The sequence below is a fragment of the Natator depressus genome, chromosome 1 (genome assembly GCF_965152275.1).
Source record: "Natator depressus isolate rNatDep1 chromosome 1, rNatDep2.hap1, whole genome shotgun sequence".
Taxonomy (NCBI): domain Eukaryota; kingdom Metazoa; phylum Chordata; order Testudines; family Cheloniidae; genus Natator; species Natator depressus.
This window is the reverse complement of record NC_134234.1, coordinates 259,082,870-259,108,609: the sequence shown is the minus strand read 5'-3', so window position 1 is coordinate 259,108,609 and position 25,740 is coordinate 259,082,870. Positions and strand designations below refer to the sequence as shown.

The 25,740-nt window shown below is 44.6% G+C and overlaps 1 protein-coding gene across 1 annotated transcript; it reads left to right on the top strand.

The window, feature by feature from the left end:
• The first annotated feature begins 1,154 nt into the window (after positions 1-1,154).
• LOC141980481 (suppressor of cytokine signaling 1-like) lies at positions 1,155-24,723 on the top strand. The gene is made up of 2 exons (XM_074941736.1): positions 1,155-1,291; positions 23,545-24,723. Exon 2 carries the CDS (start codon positions 23,611-23,613, stop codon positions 24,121-24,123), a length of 513 nt encoding a protein of 170 aa, XP_074797837.1. The 5' UTR covers positions 1,155-1,291; positions 23,545-23,610; the 3' UTR covers positions 24,124-24,723.
• Positions 24,724-25,740: the final 1,017 nt, after the last annotated feature.

The window sequence follows — 25,740 nt, the reverse complement described above, 5'->3', positions numbered from 1 at the left end:
AAGCAATATAGTGACACAGCTGTAGCGCCGCAGTGTAGATGCTTACTACAGTGACAGATGCATTTGTTTCATCGCTGTATTAAATCCACCCCCTCCACAGGCTGTAGCAGGGCTGACGGAATAATTCTTCCATCGACCTGGCTGCATCTACAATGGGGGTTGGGTCGACCTAACTGAGGTGCAGAGGGTGTGACATTTTCCACAGCCCTGAGCAATGTCGTAGGTCGGCCCAAGTTTTGGGTGTCGTAGAGCAGGCCTGGAATCAGGATGCCGGGCTACCAAGCATGAGATGGTCAGGGGTCACCATTCCCCTCTGTCTGTGTGCTCCCAAGCCCCCACTGCCTGCAGCCACAAGGGAGCCCCTAAACGCTGTAGTATAGCTGTGGGAAGGAGGACGGCTGGATGGTGCTGGGCCCCTGGCCACCGCAGGTGGCATTATTTTGGCCCCCCCATAGGGGTCTCTGGAGGGGGAATTACTGTCCGCGATCCGAGCAGCGGGGCCAGCGTCTGTCCAGGGCTTGGCCTGTGCAGCAAGCCCTGGGTCACCCCACTGAGCAGGAGGGGCCGGAGTCAGTCACCCCGCAGCCTCCCCCTCGCTCCCGCCTTTCCCCGGCTGCGGCCGAGCTGCTCGGCGCGGGCGGGCAGCAGAGCGGGAAGGGGCTCCCTCTCCCCAGCGCAGGGGGGCTTTTTCGTTTGTGAGCGGGGCTGGCACTTGCCGGCGGTCCCTTAGTGCGCGCGGCCTCCTTGGAACCAACGAAAGCGAAGGGCTGCGAGTGGCGCGCAGCCAGGCGCGCGAGCCCGCCGTCGGTACCCGAGGCAGGCGCGCGTGCGGGGGAGGTTGGCGCGCGCCAGCCGGCAGGCCAGGGACGCTGCTGCAGCTGTTGGGACTGGCGTCTCGCTCTGCCCCCCAGCGCACACCCCTCCACAGGCGGGACGCGCCAAGCAGCTGCCGCCGCCTTCCCGTGACTCAGCCCCGCGTTCCTCGCTCTCTCTCCTCTGCGCTCAGAGCAGCTTTGCTAGGGGACTCGGCTCCTAAATGCTCCTTGGCGGGTTTCCAGCCGCACTTTTGCACCTGGGCAACTCTCTGGGACCGACTTAGGAAACGGGGGCGGGAGAGAGGGCCGGACCCCTCCCCCCGCCTCTTGTCCCGGAGAGAGCATCTTCTTCCCTTGCTTGCAAACCCGAAGTGCCCTAGCTCCCATCCCTCCTCCCGGCCCCCGGCACGGGCGAGCCAGCAGGAGGATTTGGCGTGCATCCCTGGCCCAAGTGCACGGGCTGGCCCCCGCCTCCAGTAAGTAACGCAAAGCCTCCTTTGTTACTTTCAAGTGGCTGGAAGGGGGTTTCTCTTCGAGAAGGGGAGGAGTGGGAAGGGGGCTTCATTGAGTTAGTGGGAGATTGTGGATGAAACCCGGCAACTTGGGGTGGAGAGACAAACTCTTGGCTGAACTCCAGGGTCTAGTGCTGCTTCTCCGCCTGGAAAGTTGCACCGATTGTCCTAAAGTTAAACCCAGTTAGCAGCTGCTTCCTGCCCTGATCCCCCAAAGAAAACTCCTTCTCCAGCCTGCAAATCCATCTGGGAGCAGAGCCCCACGCTGCAGCGGACGGTGTCCGAAGCAGCTAGCCACAAAGGGCGTAGATCGCTGGCAGGTCCTAGCCTGCGCGGCAGGATCAGCATCCGGGGCTAGTCATCAGAGGTTCGCTCCTATGAGTCCATCTGGACTGTGGCAACCTGGAAAGTGGAAGGGTTCCCCCGGCCACCCCCTCCCGCCCTCTCCAGAGAAAGATGTGCTCTCTGTTGTTATCCCTTCCCGACTCAAACAGGCTTGAGTCACTGAGGTCGCCAACCTGGCAAAAGATGGATGCCACGCAGTGGGCTTCCCCCCAGCTTCTCTGCTGAAACGGAATTTAGCGCTAGTTGCTAGATGGACAGCCCTGGAGAGCAAGTTAGCACAGGCACGGCCAATGCCAGCTACAGCCAGTCAACAACCATCCTGATGCTGCAGCCTTGGTCTGAAGGTACCAGCGCTGGTGGAGACACAAAAAATCAATGTCATCTTTAACCAGCACTGAATTTTCTTTTAAAAAATTAAGAAAGGGGAAGATAAAGGCAGCCTCTTAAAAGCTGTGTTATCATCTTATGTCACCACTTGCTCTGTCCCAAATTCTAGCTGTCAGTTTTGCTAGTTTGCTTAGAGAGTCCTCTTGTTTGTCGCCACATGGCTAGAACACAGGTGGTAGGTGCTAGGAGCTGCTACCGTTGCTGCTGCTGTAGGGGGCTAATGATTTTGGTTTGGTTTATTTTTGTTTTTCAGAAAAGTAGTGGTTGATTTTATTCTAAACTAAAGATATTTAAAATTGGTGTGAATCTGTGGATTGGAACCAGATTTGAAAATTAGAAAATGCTTCAATTAATATGTGTTCTTTGGTGTGGGTTTGGTAGAGGACCTGAACAATTGTTATAATAGCATTGCCAACACCAAGCATTCAAAAAATCATGAGTCAGACCTCTAAAAATACTGAGATAATTGTAAATCTTGGGTTCTTCATTTTTGCTTTGTGCTTTTTGAGTCTTTTGGTGTCGCTCAGGTCACATTTTCGAGCTTTCCTCCAGAACCACAAGGGCTAGAAATTTAATTAAGAAAAAAGAAAACTGAGGTAATCACTCAAATGCAGGAGCTGTGGCTGTAAGAAAAATATCAAATATCAGAAGACTCACAAATAAAATAATGAGAATTGGCTTCTTTCACCCAAAGAATATAAAATATTTTACCCACTTTACAGACTTTAAATAGCAGGCTCATTTTCGTTGGCACGGAGGTGCATTCACCTCTGGAATTGTAAATGTAATATAACAGTACACAATGTTGTAGTACTTGAATAATTTGCCAACTGGAAATTCTTCCTATATAAAGGCAGATTGTAATTTTAAATTGGAATTTGCTTAGAACACCAGGGCTGCTGATATCCCTACTCTTGCAAAAAGGTGTCATGACCAACATCTTGTTTCTATTGTTTATATGAAAAATGGCACTTGTAAGCAATACCAGGTTCCTTACTCTGTTGTTACCCTCCTTGCACTTTTATTGTGAATTTCACTATATTTATTTTTTACTTAATCAAATGCTTCTAAGAACTCAGACTTGAGAATCTCAGTTTTCATCTAAAAATAAATAAATAAGCCCCGGTTCAAAGAAAAGCTTGAAAACAGGACCTGGATGCACCCTGAAGGCAAATGAAAAGAATCCAACATTTATTATTTTATATAAATAAAAATTTATGATTTAAAAGCCAGTCTCATGATTTTTGGAGGGTGTTTGACTTGTGATTTTTGAATTTTTATGGTTGCCAATTCAGCCCACTACCATTCTGGGATTATTAGTTCATTACCAATTTAAAGGGAACAGCGTAATTTATTCCATTGCCAGCTTCACTCCTTGCAGCACTCTGGAGAATTTAAAGTGAAATCCAATCACATATTGGCCATGTCCAACCCTGTTTAGCTCCTGAGATGAGGTGGGATCAAATATAACTACAGTTTTCTGACACTTCCCCTCTAATGCCAGTCCGTCAGAAGAGAGGACACAGTCCTGTCTACATTACCAAAACAATCATGGCTATAGCCTGGATCCTGCAAACACTTAGCATGCATGCTTTAAGCATGTTCAATCTTTTTGAGGTCAAAGTGACTATACGTATGTTTAAACTTAAGCATGTGTGTTAAATGTTTTGTGGGGCAAACATTAAAGTATAAACTTGGTCTGGGTTGAACTAAGTTCTAATAAGATTTGGCTAGCCATTGTGGATGAAGCCAAACTGTGTTTATAAGCATTTCTGTTTTTGTTGTCTTCATCAATGGGATATTTGGCTTCAGGAATGATTTTTAAGTATGGTTTTGGTCTTCTCCAGATCAATAGGTGCTGATTCATTTTTATGCTGCTCATCACTGTGCTAATGATATGATTAAATAACCTGGCTCATCCATAACTGACCTTAAATATTGTTGATTATGTATGCAAGTCTTTCATTTAATACTCCTGAGGGCATTCTGCACCAAAATATTAAAAATTCTGTGCCTAAAAATTCTGCACACCAATATTTTAAAATTTGCAAGTTTTATTTGTCAATAAATAAATGCAGAGCCTCCAGCATGGGAGTGGGGAGCATAGGCCACTGGCTGCACGAAGGTGGGAGATCACCCTGAGTCCCCCCCCAAGCCCCGGACACAGACTCAGGAGTGAGGCTGCACCCGACCCTGACACAGCACGAGGCCTGGACCTGCCCCAGAAACACCCTGGGGCCCTGCCCCTCAGAGGCAGGTGCACCAGGTGTGGGGCAGGCAGGCTCAACCAGGCAGGATCCAAGTGTGGGGGGTGAGAGGATTTTGTGTGGGAGAATCTCAGTGCAGGCAGCTCGGTGTGGGGTGTAGGTTTGAGCGGATCTGGATGCACAGAGGCTTGTTGTGAGGGTTCCAGGTGCAGGGGCAATGGGATTCTGCAGAGGCTTCCAGGTGAAGGTGGTTGGGGCTCGGCTGAGGGGTCTAGGTATGGGGGTGTCAGTGGGGGGGATTGGGTGCTGGGGGAGTGGGGCTTGATGGGGTTGGGGTCTGGATGCAGCTAATTGGGGGTCAGTGTTGTGGGGATCTGGATGTGGGGATTCAGGGTGATACAAGGGGTGGGGCATCAGAGTGGGGGTCTGAGTGCAGGGAGCTCAGTGGGGGGTGGTCTGGGTGCAGGGGTAGGGGGCTGAGTGCAGGGGGGCTCCAGATACAGGGGTTGAAGTTCAGTGGGGTGGGGTTTGGGTGTGGAGGGTTACGCGGTTTCTGGGTGTACGGGATGAGGCTTGGCGGGGGTGTCTGAGTATGGGAGGTCTGGATGCACGGGGGTTGGGTGGATGAGGGAGCAGCTCCCCGTACAGTGACCCCTCACCCCACAGCTGAGGAGCGATGGGGGCAGGAAGCACAGGAGGATGCTGAACTTCCTGGGGGAGGTTTCTGGGGGTGGTTCTGACAAAGCCCCAGCCATTCCTTGCAGGGGAAGAGGAAGTCCCATCCTCTCCTGCCTCCAGCCCAGCTGGGACTAGCAGCTGAGACCAGCTCAGGGTAGGAGCTACTGGCTGGGTTGTCCCCAACCCCATGGTGATTTACCTCTCCACCGGCTGCTCCAGATGCCTGAAATGATGTACCTATGCTTCTAGGGAGTAGATTGTGAGTGCTCTTGCAGCTTCCCTGTCAGAAAGTCATTTTTCTACTGGGAAGCAATGAAATCTGTGGGGGACGTGAATTCTGTGCACATGCAGTAGTGCAGAATTCCCCCGGGAGTAATTTAAGGCTGTACTAAAAGCAATATATAAACTGCAGCCTTCTCCCAAGGCACAGGAGCCTATGTCACAACTATTGAACCTTTGTATCTTGAAAAGCAGACATGAAAGAACAACCGCGCCCCTCTCCCCACCAAAAAAAAAAGTTGATCTCATGAAAGCCTCCAAATGTACATATCTCTGCTTCTTTAACAAAGTTGTCAAACCCATTTTTGGAGAGGGCCAAATTCTATTTCTAAATTATGGATTGGAGCCTACATGTAGGAGTATGTACCATCCTTTATCCACTGTGAATTTCTTGTAGGTGTCAATGGGATATTTGCACAAAGATCTAAGGTAGAATATAGCTTGTAACTGAAATGTTAGTTATCTCATTGATACTGAATGTGGCTGCAATATTACTCACAGAAAATATTCGCACCTTTATGCCACTATTTCTGCCCTATGTTTCTCTCCATTTCCATTTTTCTTTCTGTGTGTGTGTCTGCCTTTCTTCTATCTGCATTTCTTTCCCACTAGTAACTCCCAGTTCCCCCCACTACCAGACATTCCCTATCCTGGCTTTTCTCTCACCCATTCCCATCTCATCTTGGTAAGCAATAAAATAGATATTGCAGATATTAAATGTAATCATTAGACTTCAAGATCATCACCTTAGTTGGATTAATTAAGGAGGTCACATTTTATCAACCATTATTTCCGGAGCTCTGCAGACTTAACAAACAGCATTGCATAAGTTACACTTGGTTAGTGTTTGTAAACCATGAGGGCTGGAAATGTATTTTTTTAAATGAAAGCTTAGATTGTGTGGAATCTGAATATGCCATGCGGGCCACCTAAATATCAGATGTTCGACACTTCTGCTGTATAAGAAGTATTTTTATAAATGAATATTTACTTACAAGACCATGCTGAAATTATATATTAATTTGATATATGAATGCATGTGACTAAAGACATACGCTAAAGCTAGATTATTGGTTCCTACTACCACTCTGCACGTGTACATCACTGCTGACCTGCAGCATCCCTGCTATTGCTACTACTACTAAGGAGTAAAGGAGAATTGGCAGTGTCTCAAGGAGGCAATATTAAAGGCACTACAGCAAATTATCGCAATGAAAAGGAAAGGCAGGAAGAATAGTAAGAAGCCAATATGGCTCCATCAGGAACTTTTTAATTGCCTGGAAATCAAAAATGTATCCTACAAAAAGTAGAAACACGGACAGATTGCTACGGATGAGTACAAAAGAATAGCAAAAACATGTTGAGACAAAATCGGAAAGACTAAGGCCATGTCTACACTACTAAATTATGTCAACCTAACTTACATCAGCATACACCCACCACAGTTATTAAATCGCGTGTGTGTGTGCATGTTTGGCTTCTTGTGTCAGCGGTCTTTGTCCTCACCAGGCGTGCTTGTGTCGATTGTATTGTCAGTGTGGGGCATTGTGGGATGGCTCCTGAAAGCCAGTAAGAGTCAATGTAAGCAACGCAGTGTCTACACTGACACTGCATCGACCTAATTACATCTACTATGACTCTACGCCACATGGGAAGATGGTGTTACTAAATCAGTGTAGATAAGTGATTATGTCGAAATTTATGTGAAAGCATATCCACAGCTAGGTTGATGCAAGGCAACCTATGTCAACCTAACTCTGTAGTGTAGACCAGACCTAAGGAACAAAACGAGTTTTACCTAGCAAGGTACATAAAGGACATTCAGAAGAGGTTCTACAAATACATTAGGAGTGAAAGAAAGACAAAGGAAAGGGTAAGGCCAGGTCTACACTATACACTTCAGTATAACTATGTCGCTCAGGGATATGAAAAATACACACCCCTGAGCAATAGTTATACCGACCTTAACCCAGCCCCCGCCATGTAGACAGCACTGTGTCAGTGGGGGAAGCTACCGCCTTTCACGGAGGTGGATTTATTAATCCAGTGGGAGAGCTCTCTCCCGTCGGCTTAAAGTGTCTTCACCAGGAGTGCTACAGCAGCTGCGTCGATGCAAGTTTGTAGTATAGACCTGCCCTAAGTTGACTAGTTAGCAGGGAAGAAGAGCTAATAACTCATGACATCAAGAAGACTGAGGTTTTTAATGCTTATTTTGCTTCAGTTTTCACTAAAAAGGTTAATTGTGACCAGATGCTTAGCCCAATTAATATTAGCCAGGGGGAAGGAACACAAGTCAGAATAGGAAAAGAACAGGTTAAAGAATATTTAGATAAGTTAGATGTATTCAAGTCAGCAGGGCCTGATGAAATTCATGCTAGGGTATGACCTTGCTGAAGCAATCTCGGAACCATTAGCAATTATCTTTGAGAAGTCATGGAGGACCAGGGAGGTCCCAGAGGATGGAGAAAGGCAAACATAGTACTGTTCTTTAAAACAGAGAACTAAGAGGACCCAGGGAATTATAGACCAGTCAGCCTAACTTGGATACCTGGAAATATACTGGAACAAATTATTAACCAATCAACTTGTAAACACCTAGGCCCAGATTTTTAAAGGTATTTAGGCATTGTTGTGCTCAGCATTGCAATGCCTAACTGATTTAGGAGCCTAAATCTCATTTTCAAAAAGGATTTCAAAGGTCAATGAGATTTAAGCCCCCCTAAGTGCCTAAGTCCCTTTTGAAATGATATTTAGGCTCTTAAATCAGATAGGCGTTGCAGTGCCTAAATGTCTTAAAAAACCTGAGCCTTAGAAGAGAGTAGGGCGATAAATAATAGCCAATAGTCAAGAACAAATCACGCCAAACCAACCTCATTTTCTCCTTTGATGGGGTTACTGGCCTAGTGGATAGGGAGGAAGCCGTAGACATAATGTATCTTGATTTTAGTAAGGCTTTTGACACAGTCCCACATGATATTGCCCTGGTTTGCTCATGAGAATTTGGTCTAGATGAAGTACTATAAGGTGGGTACACAAATGGTTGAAAGACCATACTCAAATAGTATTTATCAGTGGTTCCTGTTGAACTGGGAGGGCATATCTAGTGTGGTCCCACGGGGGTCAACCTTGGGTCTGGTACTTTTCAATGTTTTCATTAATTACTTGGATAATGGAATGGAAAGTATGCTTATAAAATTTGCAGATGACACCAAGCACTTTGGAGGACAGATTAGAATTCAAAATGCCTTGACAAATTAGAGCAGAGGTTCTCAAACTTCATTGCACAGCGAGCCCCTTCTGACAACAAAAATTACTACATGACTCCAGGAGGGAGGACTGAAGCCTGAGCCCACCCATGCCCCTCTGCCGCAGGCAGGTGGGGCCAAAACCAAATCCCAAGGGCTTCAGCCCCGGGTGGGAGGCCTGTAACCTGAGTCTTGCTGCCCAGGGCTGAAGCCCTTGGGCTTCAGCTTTGGCCTCACGCGGTGGAGCTCAGGCTTCAGTCCCAGACCCCAGCAAGACTAAGCCAGCCTTGGTGACCCCATTAAAACAGGGTCCCGACCCATAGTTTGAGAACCGCTGAATTAGAGAATTGGTCTGAAATTAACAAGATGAAATTCAGTAACTATAAGTGGAAGGTACCACACTTAGAAAAAATAAAATACACAACTACAAAATGGGGAATAACTGGATAGGTGGTACTACTGCTGCAAAGGCCTGGGGGGTTATAGTGGATCACAAATTGAACACGATCCAACAATGTGATGGAGGTGCAAAAAAGGCTAATATGATTCTGGGGTGTATTAACAGGCGTGTCATATGTAAGATACGGGTCGTAATTGTTCTGCTCTATTCAGCACCAAAGAGGTCACAGGTGGAGTGTGTGTCCAGTTTCGGTCATGACCCTTTAAGAAACTGGGAAGAGTCTAGAGGAGAGCAACAAAAATGATAAAAGGTTGAGAAAGGTTTCCTCCTGACCTGTGAGGAAAGATTAAAAAAATTCAGCATGTTTGGCCTTGAGAAAAGGAGACCCCAGGAGAACCTGATAACAGCCCTTAACGTGGTTGCAGCGTGTTGTCGAGGATGGTGGTCAATTGTTCTTCATGTCCATGAAAGGTAGAATAAGAAGTAATCTGCTTCATTTGCAACAAAAGAGATTTAGGTTCGATATTAGGAAAAACTTGCTTAACTACCCTTATTGTTAGAACTGGAACCAAGGGAGGATGCAGAATCCCTGTCATTGGAGGTATTTAAGCACTGATTAGACAAACAGCTGTCAGGGATGGTCTCGGATGGTTTACTTGCCCCTACCTTGGCGTGGTGGCTGGACTAGATTATCTCTCAAGCTCCCTTGCAGCCCTACATTTCTATGATTCTGCCTTATTTCTGATCAGATCCATCTATTAATTCAGTTTGGGGCCTTTCTTAAACCAAAGATGTCTGGCACAACTGGTCCTTGTTTATTATGTATTGTGAATAAGTGTCCAAAAATGACCAAGATGAGACCTTTCAAACTCATTTACAGCCATGACCAAACACAGGATTTGAACCCAAGTCTCCAGAAGAGAAAGTTTTAAGAAGGTATAATCAATAACTACTTTGAATCCTAGGTTATATCCAGTTGTTCTGTATCAGAATCATAATAGTTCAGTTCTTGTAAACTAGCTTAAATGAGCAAAAGGTGTCGATTTTTGTGTGTGTTATTTAATGGCAAAATTTGCTTGCATTTCATTTAATGGCAACATTTGCTGTGTTGTCTTTGGAGAGTGCACAGCTGCCCCTTTAAAGCGTGTTCATTTTCCTTTCCTTTGGTGGAGAGATGAAAAAGTCAGTATGCACTTCACAGGAAATGAAGTCTGATACAAATTTGCAGACTGCACATTTCCAAGAACTACTCTCAAGGTATTTCGGTAACGCTCATTTTCTGTGTTCCCCCTTCCTGCCCTCCCCCCAACAGTTCTCTTATGCTCTCTCATACTCATAAACATATGTAACGTACTATATAGAGGATCAACTTTCCATGGTTAAGGTTGCAACCAGGTTCCGTTAGCTTTGTATTACCTCCCTGAGAATTTTTGTTAGCAAAATTGGGTTAGATCAAAAATTACCAGGTTTACTCTGAAGGCTTTTCTGCAAACCTGATCTCAAATTTTGATTTGTCCAACACTTTGTGATTCTCTAGCTCAAAAACAGCTTGTTACTACTCTGTCGTACTTTCCACATAATTAAATCATTTTGAAAACTTATGTCCCACCTATAGTTGAAGAAAATAGATTATAATTAAGCAAATTTACTCAAATTATATTTAATTGTAATTGTTGTAGGCCCCTGTTCTTGCCGTTTGAACGGCATAGGGCGGGACGCTTCCATGAGCATGCAGTCTCACTGAAGTCAGTGGGGTTCTACACGGGTGCATGGATCTGCCCTTGAGGAGCCAGTTGCAGGACTGGGGCCATAGTGTATATGTGTGCTCTTACACTTTTGGAGAGAGCAGTAATGGTTCTCCTATTCATCAGTGTAACAGAGATTTTCCCTTATTCTCAAATGGTAGAGGTCTGTTTTTGGCCCTAAAGGAACAGTGTTCTAGCTCCAGTTTTGGACTTAGTCACTAATCTAGTAATGGTGTGCGTATTTCTCAGCCTTCCAAGGCCCACATACAGGAGACAATGTGTGACCAGGAACCAAAGTGAGGAGGACGCAAATATATGAATGCAAGAAACTGAAAGTACTGTGGGATTTATCCCTTTAATGTAAATGACTTTCAATAACATCAGCTTCATGATTATTTTTGTTGTAAGCAACTTTTGAAAGTAAGTGATGGGACACCAGATTTGTGTGGAACGTAATGTACAACAGGACTGAAGTAAGTGCTGCCCCTCAAAATGTTGGAAAGGTCTGATTGTGTTTTTGTTTGTAACAACTTATTCACTGGAGAATGGTACATAACTTTCTTTTTACGATAGTATGAAGAAAAGTTGTCTAAGTTATTGATATAGAGCTATTCAGTAGCAACTCCGTAATTGAGATTGAAATAGGGATCCTTTTATAAGCCCTGTATTCACTTCCTTAACTTTGCAAAGGAAAAGTATGTTTGTGATCATTATCAGAGTACACTGGAATTCTTACGGAAGTTTGAATGTTTAAGTGATGGTTGCTTAAAAGTGACACTTAAAAATCACTCACTATGGAGCCTCTGGTCTGCTCTACTTTAAAATCACTTGATTTTAAAACTTCCAAACAGCTAAATACTATTAAACCAGGGCATAAACTGACCAATAAAATTTTTGTTACCAAAAAAAAAGGCACAAAAATTGGCCCGATGGATTGGTATGGTGAGGTGTGCTTTATGAAGTCTTCCCAGACTGATGGGTATAGGGTTTGTGCAGGACAAGCAATGAAGAAATGAGAATGTTGGGGACTGCGCCAAAAAAAAAAGTATGCATGGGGAGAGCAGTTCTTCTGTCAGTTTTAAAAAAAGAACAGGAGTACTTGTGGCACCTTAGAGACTAACCAATTTATTTGAGCATAAGCTTTCGTGAGCTACAGCTCACTTCATCGGATGCTCACGAAAGCTTATGCTCAAATAAATTGGTTAGTCTCTAAGGTGCCACAAGTCCTCCTTTTCTTTTTGCGGATACAGACTAACACGGCTGCTACTCTGAAACCTGTCAGTTTTAAGTTCACTTTTCAGCTTCATTGACTGTCCTCTTCTTGTTGCATTATGAGAGCGTATACAAAGAACTGCCTGATTGATTTTATACCTTCATTGTCTTGATATTTCCTTCATGCCCCTTCTCACCTGTCTCTTCTAAACAGTGCTAGTCTTTTCTGTCCCTCTTCTTCTGGAAGTTTTTCTGTGCCTTTTCATCCCCGGTCTCTGAACTCCCCTCTATCTCTTCTGTATCCTTTTTGATCAGAATTGAACACAGTATTCCAGGTGAGAGGTGAGGGCACATTATTGACTTTCTTAATGTCATTACATCCTCATTTTTATTTTCCATTCCATTTATTATGCATCCTAGCACTTTGGTTTGCTTTTCTGACTGCCTCTGCACATAAAGCAGATGCTTTTTTAATTGAGCTGCCTACAGTGGGGGTGGGCAAACTACGGCCCGGGGGCCACATCTGGCCCTTCAGACGTTTTAATCTGGCCCTCAAGCTCCCGCCAGGGAGCAGAGTCAGGGGCTTGCCCCACTCCACATATGCCGGGGCTCCCGAAAGCAGTGGCATGTCCCCACTCTGGCTCCTATGCGCAGGGGCAGCCAGGGGGCTCCACATGCTGCCCCTGCCCCAAGCGCCACCCCTGCAGCTCCCACTGGCCGGGAACCACAGCCAATGGGAGCTGCAGGGGAGGTGCCTTCAGACAGGGCAGCATGCAGAGCCACCCGGCCAGAGCCTGCACCTCTGACCCCCTCCCACACCCCAACCCCCTGCCCCAGCCCTGTTCCCCCTCCCGCCCTCCAAACCCCTCGGTCCCAGCCCAGAGCACTCTCCTGCACCCCCAGCCCCATCCCAGAACCTGCATCCCCAGGCGGAGCCCTTCCACTCCCACCCCCAACAGCCCTGCTCCAGCCCAGAGCCTCCTCCCACACCCTGAACTCCTCATTTCTGGCCCCACCTCAGAACCTGCACCCCCAGCTGGAGCCCTCACCCCCTCCCGCACCCCAACCCACAATTTCATGAGCATTCATGGCCCGCCATACAATTTCCATACCCACATGTGGCCCTCGGGCCAAAAAGTTTGCCCACCCCTGGTCTACAGTGTTGTCCAGATCTTTCCTGAGTTAGTACAATTAATTTAGAATCCTGTAAGTTGTATGAGTAGTTCACATTTTTCCTACAAACGTGCATTACCTTGCATTTATCAACACTGAATTTAATCTGACCTTGTGTCGCCAATTTACCTAGCTTTGATTGTTCCTTCTGAAGTTCCTCTCTTCTGTGGTTTTAACTAACCTAAATAATGTTGTCATCTGCACTGTTTGCCACCTCACTGTTCACCTGCTTTTCCAGATAATTAATAAATATATTAAACGGTATGAAACCTTGTGGCATGAGGCTAACTGCTGTTAACCTTTTCCCATATTGCAAATTGACCACTTATTCCTACTCTTTGTTTTCTGTCTTTGCCTGTCTGTAATCGGTGATGATATACTTTAACGCTCACCCCATGACTGCTTTATTTTCTCTAGTAGCCTCTGGTGAGGGACTTTAACCAAAACTTTTTAAAAGTTAAAATAAATTATGTCAACTGGTTCTCCTTTATCCACTATCTTGTTGACATAGAATTGCAATAGATTTCTCAATAAATTTATCTGGTACTGAAATGAGGCTTACTCTTCTGTAGTAGTGCCTTTTAAAAAAGATAATATTTGCTATCTTCCGATCCTTTGATAGAGTAGCTGATTTTAATGAGATTGCCTGTTTTTGTTTGCAGCTGGTTCCTCCACTAGTTCCTTCAGAATCCTTGGGTGTAGATCATCTGGTCCTCATGACTTGTTTTTTTTTTAATCAGTTTGTCTCAGCATCTCCTCTCTTGATACTTTAATGTCTGATAGTGCCTAACCGTAATAACTGGAAAAGAATAGATCTGGGGGAGGTATCTCTTTTACATCCTTGATAATGAAGACTGATGCATTTAGCTTTTCAGCAATGTCCTTATTCTCCTTAATTGTGCCTTTTACTTACTAGTAGTCTAGTAGACCTGATTATTTTCTCACAAGTTTCCTGCTTCTGATCTACAGAAAACACTTTTGTTTTTATATATCTCTTTGCTATTTGCTGACCCAATCTCATCATAGCTACCCTAACCTCAGTGTACATATTGCCTTCTGTAGTTTATTGGCTTCACTAGGGTTAGATGCCATCTTAACGATTACTTAGATTGTGAGCACACTTGGGTTGGAGCCATCTTTTTGTTGCATGTTTAGTACATTGCCTAGCATTGTGGGGTCCTGATCAGTGACGGGGGCTCTTTGGTGCTACCACAATACAAATAATACCTGTTTGGCTTGAATGGCCTCTTGAACCTTGCCTTTTAGCCATTTTGGTTCCCTTCTTGCTTCCTTGTTTGTTTAGGGGGTTGTATACTTTTGTGACTGTATTAGGGTTGCTTACAGGGTAGATAAAAATCAATTTTTTTTATTTAAATTGGATTTTTTTGACAAAATGCTTTTTGAGGAAAAAACCCATCTAAAGATATCTTTGCGCTATAATGTATCTTAATTAAAACTATCTCATCATGGAATAGGGATTATAAATTCTAATTCTATAGTATGAGACAATATAGTCATGTAATGTTTGAGAAAAGTTTTGTAAATGAGTTCCAATAATTCATGAATTAGGGACCCAATTTTATGGGGTTCCACAGGCTTCTGTATAGATTATTTAGGTTAATCTTTCTATCTACCCAATGGGACTCAGTGTTCAGTCTAGAAGTATACCATCAGAGATGCTTAGTTTTGCAGTACTCAAACTGTGGATTTGTGTCTCCAGAGGTAACATGCTTGTTAACAGCAAAAATATTTTAAATAAATAAATAATATATAGAGGTGAGAAATAACAGACCTCAACTCTATTGTCCCTCTGCAAATTTGTGTACACAGAGTCAATCCTTTACCTCTCTCTAAAAGTGCAAATTTCAAAAAGTTCAATGAATAGAAGATTGTTGGGGGCAGAATAGCTCTGGATAAGGAGAAGAAGTCTGGAGATAAATGTGAGAAGCGAGGGACATATGCTTGTTTTGTTAAAATATTATATGTTTGCTGTTGAAGAAAAAAAATCCAGAATACTTAACTTTGTTGTTTTAGTTAAATAAAACAATTTAAATGTCTGTCTGGTGGTGATCTCTTCCTAATACAGCAAGGCAAGAAACCCCTCCAAATATTAATGAATAACCTGTTGAATTGGAGATAGTTTACCTCCCAATGACTTCATAAATATCTGCTTCAATTACCTTTGGTAAATGAAATAACCAAACAATCATTCATTTTCTGATATAGCTATAAAACTAATCTGAAAAGTTTTCAAAATAAATCACTGTTTAAAAATGTATAGTGTGTACCTTATAAAAATGAAACCTACATCTATCTCTGAGTTGTGAAGAATATGTATTAAGGTTATAACAACCAACAAGAATGGTTTTATGTAGAAAACCATGATTAAATTGAGTCTTCCTGACTAGTGATTTAAATCATGATTTATATCAATTTGATTTAAATCAAATCCACCCTGGTTGCTTAAGTAACCTCTACGGTGACTTTGACTTTCAGGGCTTTTTTTCCAGCTTCCTTTTCATGGAGAGAGCAGGTGGACAGGAATTCCCCTTTCTAACGTTTAGTGTGTCAATGCAATTTTTTTATATGTTCCCTCCTTTGAGGATATTGAACTTAATTATATTGTGATCCCTATTACTTAGGGGCCTAACTATTGTTTCTTCTTCAATCCACTCCTGTGGGTTACTTAGGACTAAGTTAAGGATATCCTCTCTTCCTGTGTGCTTGTAGGACTAACTGTTCCAAGAAGCGACTATTTAAATGTCAAGAAATTTTCTCTAAACCTTTCCCATTGTAACACTTGACCAGTTTTGTACCTGGGTAGTTGAAACTGTCTGTTATGACTAGTTACCTCTTAGATCTCCCTCAGCACCATTCACTCAATATCCTTTTTCTGATCAGTGGGCCAGTCGTCTCACCACGCTGAAACCACTGACAGCCTGTTACTTCTCCAGAAGTTATTTCTGTGGTCTCAAGCTGGCACAGCAGCAACTGAGCTCCCAGTGAGATGGGGACGGTGCCTGCATGGGGTTGGAGTAAAGAGGATTGAGCTGCGTCAGGGAAAAGAGAAGGAGAAGGGATTGAGGAGAGTCTGGCAGTCAGAGGGCAGGTGAATGGACGTAAGTGATGTTATTCATAAAAGTACTGCACTGGGGATAGGGGTGAGACCAAGGGAAAATGCACTGCTGCACATGTCTTGGTCTGAGTGTGTTGTTTGTTAGTGTTCTGATCGGATCTGTGGTGGTTGAACTATGACAGACAGACAGACAGACACATACACACACACAATTGGCAACCCTTCCAGATTTATAAAGTGGTTTGGGGCCCTGCTATGAGAGACCTACTGGAAACTCTGTACCAGGAGGGAGCCAACTTCTCCCCAAAATGTTAGTTAATTCTATGCCCTCCCACCCCACATCTATCCATCCTCCACCCCTGTCCCACATCTGCCCCTTACCCCTCAGTGCACCTCTGCTTCTCCTGCATCTCCAGTGGCTCTTCACCCCCTCTACCAGGCCTCGGGGGGAGCTACAATGGAGTCCCCTCTCACCTTCCCCAGGACTGGGGCACGGGGCAGCTCCAGAGCTTATTCTTCCCCCCTCCACCTTCCCAGGCCTGATGTTGCAGAGAGAGATGGGAAGAGGAGGAAGAAGCTGACTTTTTCAATGGAGAGAGGGGGAGCTAAGCCACCCTGAGCTTCTGGGTTGTTTCTGCTTCCTCCTCCTCCCTCCACTCCTGCAAGAACGGGTGTCAGCTGCTCCTCCCCCCACCCCCCATCCTCCACCAAAAACTTCCCTGTGCTCCCAAGTGGAAGGGGAAGAGCTATTTTCTTCCTGCCGCAGCTCTGTCAGCTGCTCTTCCCCAGGAGCTGGGGAAGACAGCCAGTCAGAGCAGTTTTCGTCCAGGCAGCACTGAAATTTGTGTGAAGGTTGGAGCTTCTTGCATCACAAGATAAAATCACGATTTTGGCAACACTGCAGCTGGCCAACTACCAGAAAAGGCAGGCTTGTTAGCCAGAAAGGCAAGCAACAATTCAGTTTTATAGTCAGACTCGAGTAGGCTAAGTAGCAGCTGTTAAAGTCTCCTAAACTTAGCATCAGCCAATATGGCTGCTGCAAAACAGTTTGATTTTTTAAGAGGGAGAAAAATAATTCCAAGCTGTAGGCCAGAGTTAAGTAGTCCAAAGGAAATTATTTTTGCCAGAAAGGCAAGTGATAATTAAATTAGACAACTAAACCAGAGCAGGTTTGTAGTAACTAAACTGGAACTGGTTACTTACAGCTCTTGCAAAACGTGTTTTGGCTTTTAGGAGAGCGATGGCCTCTCTGGTATTTTGCAGTTGCAGGGTTGTAATGAACCCGGCTGTAGCTGCTAGAGCCAAGCAGCTTAATGAAAAGCTTTCTGATAAGAGCAATCCTTTTGCAAGGTCTGTAGAATTGATTCCTTCCCTGTACATGATCGTTCTGCTGCTGATATACAATGCATGGAAGCAGGAAATGTCACTCTCTCTACATGTGGCTTCTGTTACTAGATTGCAATATAAGGAGAGCTATACATTTGCTTCCTTGCTGAACACTAGTTGTACAGTTAGTAGATGCAATTTCAGTTTTGAGTTTTTCAAATGCCCTGTAACTTGCCAATCATAATGGCCTTAACCAACAAACAATAAATAAATGGCCTCATTCTTGAATCAACCTATGTTTATATCCACAGAGTGAACGACAGAGAAAGGGCAGGCCTAAGACTTTGCAACTGTCTTAAAGAAATGAATGGCAGTTAACACTGTTAGCATAACAGTAACACCACCTTTAGCTACGTGCAAACCTCTCTGGGTACTATGCAGCCTAGGTTTGTTTGTGTCCATCCGCTCTCCATCAACCTTGGTTGGGTCTCAGTTGTGTTAGTGCTGGTGTGGACAAAGGAGATACTACAGTATTGTGGTAACAGCTTAAATAAGGTTAGCATTAATGTGGATGGAGCGTGTGGTAACCATTAAAGTATACAGCCCTTCACTTGGCTCATTCCAGATTGGACTCCCTTCCAGCTTCACTCTTGGGCTCTCTATTGGAATGCTCCTCACCCTCTCACTGCCACCATCTTGCATGACTCATGATACACTTTTATGGGATCCAATTATAACCTTTGCTGCTGATACAAAAGTGCAAGCTCAGCATTCTGACTGGACTTCAGATTGCATGAAATACTTTGTAATGGATTGCCGTGCTCCAGGGGACTTCTGGGATACCTCCTGGGAAGCAGAGAATTTCCCCAGTGGGTTGTGGGAGTGTGATCCCCTCCTCCCATAAATATATTGAGGCCTTTCAGAATTGCCCAGAGTTCAGCCTGGAGCTGCTCTGGGAACTCCAGAATAGATACCCAGAAAGCACTGCAGCTACACTGATTGTGTAGCACTAGTGCGGACATGAAGCAGAACTACAAATCAGCTAAATACACCTCTTTTGTATGGGTGCACTTCATGGCGTGGACTATAAACATTGCAAAGCAGTCCAGTTAAATAGAAACAATGAAACTCCGTAGTGTAGACAAGGTCTTAGGGAAGTGCCTCAGAAATATGTATAGAAAGCTAGGTTTATTTTTCTGCCTGTTGATGAATCTACTAACAGGTCTGTAGCTGAGCAAGTCATTGTACATTTTATTTTTGGGACATGTGCTCTCTTTGCTGACATAGCAGCCTTGGTAACTGGGCCAGCAGAAGGAATAAAAGACAGCTCTAGAGGTTGTGGGAATCAAGGCAGAAGAGCTCAAATCAAAATCGATTGGGGCTGCATTCAGATGGTTCAGTAGTGAATAAGGGCTGTTCAAATGGCATACAGAACAAATTTAGACAAGATGCTTCTCACGTTAGGCACTGTATCAGTCACCACTTTGAGCTTGTTGTGGGAAGCATAATCTTTGAGATCCTGAACAATTTTTAAAATTAGTTTGAAGACACTTTCGGTTTTCACTATTTAAATTCCAAAAGACAATGACCATCTCAAAGCTCTTCCTGATGCCTCTGAGGCGACTGAGAGCTATTTTGGAGGTATTCACCATGTACACTGGGTTGCTAGTCAGGCCAGAGCACTGTAGGCAGTGATAATCAAGATATCATTTGACTGTCGCCAAGTGACATACCCTGGGTACAATCCAGACTAATGAGTAGTTGTGTCACCCCTGCCCTCTAACTTGGGGTGCCCTTTACAATGCTTTGCTGCTGTAGCCTCCAGTTTGGACTGCTCACAAACACTCTCCAGCATGCAAGTCACTCCCAGCTATGTGACACAACCAGCCAACCACATCTGGGCTCTTGCCAGCCTTGGTTATGCAGGGTAACCCCAACCCACCACAGGTTCTAGAGTTTCTCCCAGAAATGTATGTCCTGTACTGTCTAGCCTTCTCCTGGATAATAGAAATTATATAAAGTCAAGTATCCGTGGGGTAGCCATGTTAGTCTGGATCTGTAAAAGCGGCAAAGAGTCTAGAAGGTGCCACAGGACTAACAGACATATTGGAGGATAAGCTTTCATGGGTGAATACCCACTTCGTCGGATTTCCGACCAAGTGCATATTCGCCCACGAAGGCTTATCTGACCAAGTGCATATTCGCCCATGAAGGCTTATCCGATGAAGTGGGTATTCACCCATGAAGGCTTATGCTCCAATACATCTGTTAGTCTATAAGGTGCCACAGGACTCTTTGCCGGTATATAAAGTCAGTTATTCCTTTAATAGAAATAATATGCACACAGCTTGCCACCCCAAATGGAGTTTCCCAGACACTTCAATTCAAACACACTGAATTAGATGAAACAATAAAACAAGTTAATTAACTACAGAGAGATTTTAAGTGAGTACAAGAAATGGGGCATAAAAGTCAGAAATGGTTGCAAGAAAAATAAAGATAAAATGTCACCGGTGCCTAACTTAACAAACTCTGTTAAATTCAAAGCAAGGATTCCTCACCACATGCTTTCAGTAGTCTTAGTGACCAAACTTAAGTATGGACCCCTTTTCCAGTTGAATGGCTGCTTCCTTTGTCCCTTCTGGTACAGTGAATCGATTGGGCAGAGAGAGGAGGTGGGTCCATTGGGGTATCTGCCCCTTCTTTTTACATCCTGTCCCCCCTTTGAGAAGCATTTCCAGCTGGGAGCAAGGTGACAGGCAGTCTGTGTGGAAGGGAACTCCATGCTGTTTCTTTGCCAAGATGTAGATATTTTTGCCCCTGCACCCTTTTTTCCTGCCAAAGAATGGCCACTTCCCAGGTAATGGTCCATCAGCCTTGTTCACACCTGGCTGAGGCATCAGCTTGTCCTTCGCCTCTGAGGAACTGGTTTGGCCATTCCCAAGACTTCTCTGGAAAACATACTTTTAGGCTATGTCTACACCAGAGACCTTACAGCAGCACAGCTGTAAGATCTCCTGTCAAGCCGCTCTATGCTGACGGAAGAGAGCTCTCCTGTTGACATAATTAAATCACCCCCAACAAGCGGCGGTAGCTATGTCGTCAGGAGAGCGTCTCCCACCAACATAGCGCTGTCTGCAGTGGCGCTTCTGTCAGTGCAACTTCTGTCGCTGAGAGGGGTGGGGGGGGGGTTTCACACCCCTGAGTGACATAAGTTATACTGACAAAAGTGCTAGTGTAGTCATAGTCTTAGTAATGATCTCAGCTTACGTTTATAACTTCACATGTAACACTGCTATGTGCATTTTGCCACGATGTTATTTATCAGCAAATTGAGTTTTTAAATGATATCTCACAAGGTATACTTTGTACAAAGATGATTACAGTCGTGTGTAAGGTGTGGACACGGGTACATTCCGTCACCCACCATTTGAAATGTACTGCAGAGCATGAGTCCGGACTGATATAGATCAAGATGGGCAAACTTGGGACCCGCTGTATTTCGCTGATGGACTTGCTCACCAGTTTGACTGACGTCTCTTACTTTTCAAGGTGAGAAGCTATTCTTACTTGAGGCTTTGCAAAAGTTAGGAAGTGCTGTGCTGGAACTCTTGGAAATGGATAGTCCTGGGCCTTATGTCCAAAAGCTTATCCTGATGGATGGCAAATTGAAAGAAGTAAGCATTTTGGGGAGTTTGGATGCAAAGGTGCAGAAAAATCAGATCTATATGCGTGAAGCTGCAATTTTCTTTGCTTTACAACCTGTACCCTTGAGGTCACATGTCGTAGCTGAGCTGACTTTGCTAAACTGCTATTTGGAGGTCTTGATTTGGCCAAAGGGAACGCAATTGACATTCCAAATCTCCGAAGCAGCTTCCAACAGCTGACTTTATTTAATAAATAAATAAAAATCAACCTGCCAGTGGCTGACTTCTCCTTATCCTCCCTCTCCCCCACCAATAAAAGTGGAATTTCGTTCCCAAAATGACACACAGCTGAGGTGCAGGATAGATAATCAGTCCTGTACCAGTGATGGGTTAAAGATTCTGGATTTCACACGCTTTCAGGACTAAAAAGTGAATCTTTCTCCCACTGTAAAAGTTTCCCAATGAGAGATCAGATGGTAAAGTCACAGTTCTATATCTAGAAAAGTTCCCTTTGTTACTGCCACGGGTGGTGGTGCTGTGTCATTGTTAACCACAGTGAGAAACATTAGTGGGAAAAAGGCTAGCAAAGATGGGGCCTTAGTGGGCCAGTGTCCACATCCCCAAAACCACCATGACAACTGGCCGTAGTCCTTTGTTGGTAGATTCAGCAGAAGGACAATGGACGATGCAGACTGAACTCCTGTACCCTCCTCCAAAGCCCACTCTTAGGTAAGGGGTAAGACCTGTTAGCAGGGCCATGTGAAACAAGCTTGGCTCCTGCTGCCTGTGTTATACCTTTTCCCCCCGCTGGAGGACTTCAGGCTACATATCAGTCAATCTGGTACAAGTACCAAACTAAATAAATTAAAGGAGGCTTCAAAATAATCAGCAAATTGAGTGATGTGATTAGCTGAGCTTTAGAACAGTGACTGCTGTAGCAGGCTTCACGGGGGTTATGTTGGGGTTTGGCTTGCCTGACCAGTCTGAGGGAATGGAAAATCCCTGTCTTTTGACTGAAGGAACATGGACGTTGGTTTTTGTTGCTGTAGTACTGTGGTATGCCTGAGATAAGCTATGAAGTTTCCCAAGGTGAAGTGAGAGGAAACTGAAGCATGTCTCTTCCCCAGTTCATGGGCTGCTTGGGGGCAATTCAGTCTGCTCGCATGCTTGCCTTCTCCCTCTCATTTTCTGTCAGAAAAAGAGAGAGTGACTGGGTTAATGGAGCACGTCAGAGGATTGAGGGCAAGGTTTTGGCGGTGAGTTACTGACTCGTATGCCTGGGGAAGTGGTATGTAACAGCTCAGACTTCTCATATAGAACAAGCCTCTGGCTCAGGCTGTGGTTTTTATGTTTATATATGTGTATGTGTGTGTGTATATATATATACAAACACACACACACACAGTATATATATATATATATATTTTATAATTGTAATGACTTAGATGGATTGATGTCTGCAGCAGCGGGCGGGTGCAGGAATCAACACTGTTAAATATAGGGAACCTGGTAGGAACACAGAAACAGAAAGAGACCATGACAGTGAGAAAGAGAAGTATTCTTATTCCAGTGGCAGAAGGGGTAACAAGCAGACAATTAAAAATAGATTATCAGGATATAACTTGTTAGGGCGGAAGCATATGATCTGGAATTATTCAACAGGATTCATGGAGCACAGGGGAGAAACACCCCAGAGGCTGTGATACAGGAGACTCTCAATGGTAAGGGGCTGGGGTTGGGGAGAGGATCACTACTTGGACTCCAACCGTACCTAACCGTATAAATGGGATTAAAATCTAACTCATGGTGATTCTGACCCACATGCTCAGGGTTAAACAGATCATCAAATATGGGAGGTAGGTTAAATTCCTGCCTACACAGGGCATATTGTTGGGGACTGGGGCAGAGAGCTTCACCTTCTTCTGTTGCATTGAGCAGGGCTATTCTATAATTCAATCACTGATTACAGGGGCTTGTGGGTATTGGTGGGAATCAGTCCTTCCCGGCTCCTGTTTCTTCATAGCCATATTGGTCCTCGAAGAAGAAAGTGGAGGCAGATATGAGAAATCCTTTGATCAGCCATTAAATGATAATGAACAAGATGATTTCCTGGCAAGGAAAGATCCCATCTTCAGACCTACGGTTATTCTCTAACTTGTGGGAATGTGTTGGGAAATTCCCAGCAGTGTGCTTTATTAGATTAAGATAGTCTGCCAAGGGATGTGGTGAAAGCCCCTTTGCTGGAGTCATTTAAGACTAGAGTAAGCAGATTGTTATAAGGAATAATCCTGCATTGGCTGAGGTGAGAGCCAGGGTGGAGAGAGTATGAGTTACTGAACAATTTTTTTATCACTGATTTCTGCAGCTGTATAAATTCTCTGTACCTTTTCCTCCCATTAATGTCCTTGCTCCCCAGTTTTCTTTGTATGAAACTTTATCCAATTAGAAAGACACTAAAACTCCTATCTGCCTGCCTCACTTTCATTCTCTTCTCCAGGCTGGATGCAAAGAAGAAAGTGTATTAAAGATAACATCTTTCTGGGATCCATGGGCCCTTTGAGAGATGATCAGAGGGAGGCCGGATGATCTACTGAACGCACACAAGAACCTTTCCGTTCCACAAAGTCAGCATCAGAGCACTCCCCACCCTCCAGCTCCATCCAGGTTACCCACTCATTACCGAGCCTTCCGCAGCTGTGAGTGGGAGGTAGTGGAGCGATCGCTCAATATCCTGCAGGCCAGTGGCTTCTACTGGGGTCCCTTATCTGTGAGTGAAGCACACGCCAAGCTACAGCAGGAGCCGGTAGGGACCTATCTGGTGCGGGACAGCTCACAGGGGAACTGCCTCTTCAGTGTGAGTGTTCGGATGCCAGAAGGCCCAGTCAGCCTCCGGATCTCCTTCCGGGAGGGCTACTTCTGGCTGAAGGACTGGTTCTCGGACTGTGTAGTTAAGCTGCTGGAGATGGTGGTGGCAGGAACCCAGGCCAACCCCCTCTACTGTGATGAAATGGGGGAAACCCCCTTGGTGTTCTCCGAACCCCTCTGCAGGAACCACAGGGTTGTGCCCAAGTTGTAGGAACTTTGCTGTCAAAGCCTGGGAGCTTACAATGAGAAAAGGGAGGAAGGTCAGAGATTGGAAGAGGTACATGGGAGGGGCAGTTACTTTTCAGTGTGGAAAGGAACAAGGCATAATATCACCTGGAATGCACTGCCTATGCAGAGAGGGAGACAGCTGCATACATGTGGCAGGCAAAACTGAGCGTGTGTGACACACTAACTGAATGTGCCACTGCTGTTGGATTGTACTGGGGTACGGGTGTGGGGGGGTAGCTTAAACCTGCTGACTATGGGAGCCATGTCCTCCTGAGGTAAAGGTGTGTAGCTTTTCCCTGTGGCAGAGTAGAACTGCCACAATCCAGCACTTTTTATTCCAGTTGTGATGCATAAGCTTCAGACACACAGGCATTGCCTGTCCTCCCAGCACACCCGTGTTCTCCCTGTATTCCAAAGTGCCTAAGCTATTTCTTGCTGAAAAATCTCTCCTCGTGGAAAGGTCCAGTTGAATTTCAAAGACTTTGACAAGCTCCGATTCAATGTCATCAGGAATTGTACACTGATCTCTGATACCAAAGCAACTTGAGTGTGTGTGTGTGTGTTGAGAGAGAGAGAGAGAGAGAGAGAGAAAGATTTCACAACCAGCAGCCTTCACTTCCCTGCACCATGGAAATACATAACATGCTACTTCAGAAATACAAGAAATGACTGTCTAATATTTGCACTGGAGGAAACAGTTGTAGGCATGTGTAATAATACAGTTCCACCAGCTTCTGCATCACTTGTATTGGAAGCTGGACTGCATAGCTTCATTTTTTAAGGGCAGCTGGGCTATACTGTAGTGGGATGATAATATATTTCAGCCAACTAAGTCTTGGTTTGGAGAGTCCATTCTGCTATTGATTGTATGAGCAGATGTGTCTAAAGCACCATAACGTGCGGTCATCTGGCAGTATGCTGCTGCCCCCTGCAGATCATCATTAAAGGAATACTCTAAAAAGTTAGGTTTTTGTCTAAAAGGAATGGAGGAGTGGTTTATAAAACTTACTACTAATAAAAATGTTTTCAAAATGTCTTTGAAAGGAGCTTTCAAAAATGTAATAATTCTCCTGCAGTGCTGGAAAACCAAACAAACTAGCATTGGGCCGGTACATAAAAATCAAAGGTTCACTGGCCATGCTGAGTGAAGTGAAAAACAAAACAAGGATTAGTTAGGAACAGTAAATTTCATTTCTGGTTTTTTTTAGTGTGTTAATCTAAAATATAGGTACCACAAAGAGGACACTGTCTCAATATATAAGGTCTAGATTTCAAATATTGTATTTGTATTGCATTGAACAGTATGCTAGGTGCCTCAAAGAACAGCTAGTTATACAAGGCCCGGACGCAAAGAATACACATTATAAATGTCACAGCTGGTGAGGGTGAGAATGGACATGGGGATTAGACAGAATTAGGAAAATAAGGTCCGATAAAGATTGGGTTCATCTGAGTGACATCAGCATTTAAGCGGTGTCCCTAAAAATGGACCTATGAAAACAGATGCTTCTGTGCACAGATGGCATTGTGAGTGTGTAACTTCAACATGTGGATTTCTGTGTAACTTCAGAGCAAATGTTTGAAAATTTGGTCCATAACT

Bases quoted from the DNA above. Each gene is read 5' to 3' on its own strand.
- LOC141980481 (XM_074941736.1), top strand. From the start codon at position 23,611: ATGATCAGAGGGAGGCCGGATGATCTACTGAACGCACACAAGAACCTT.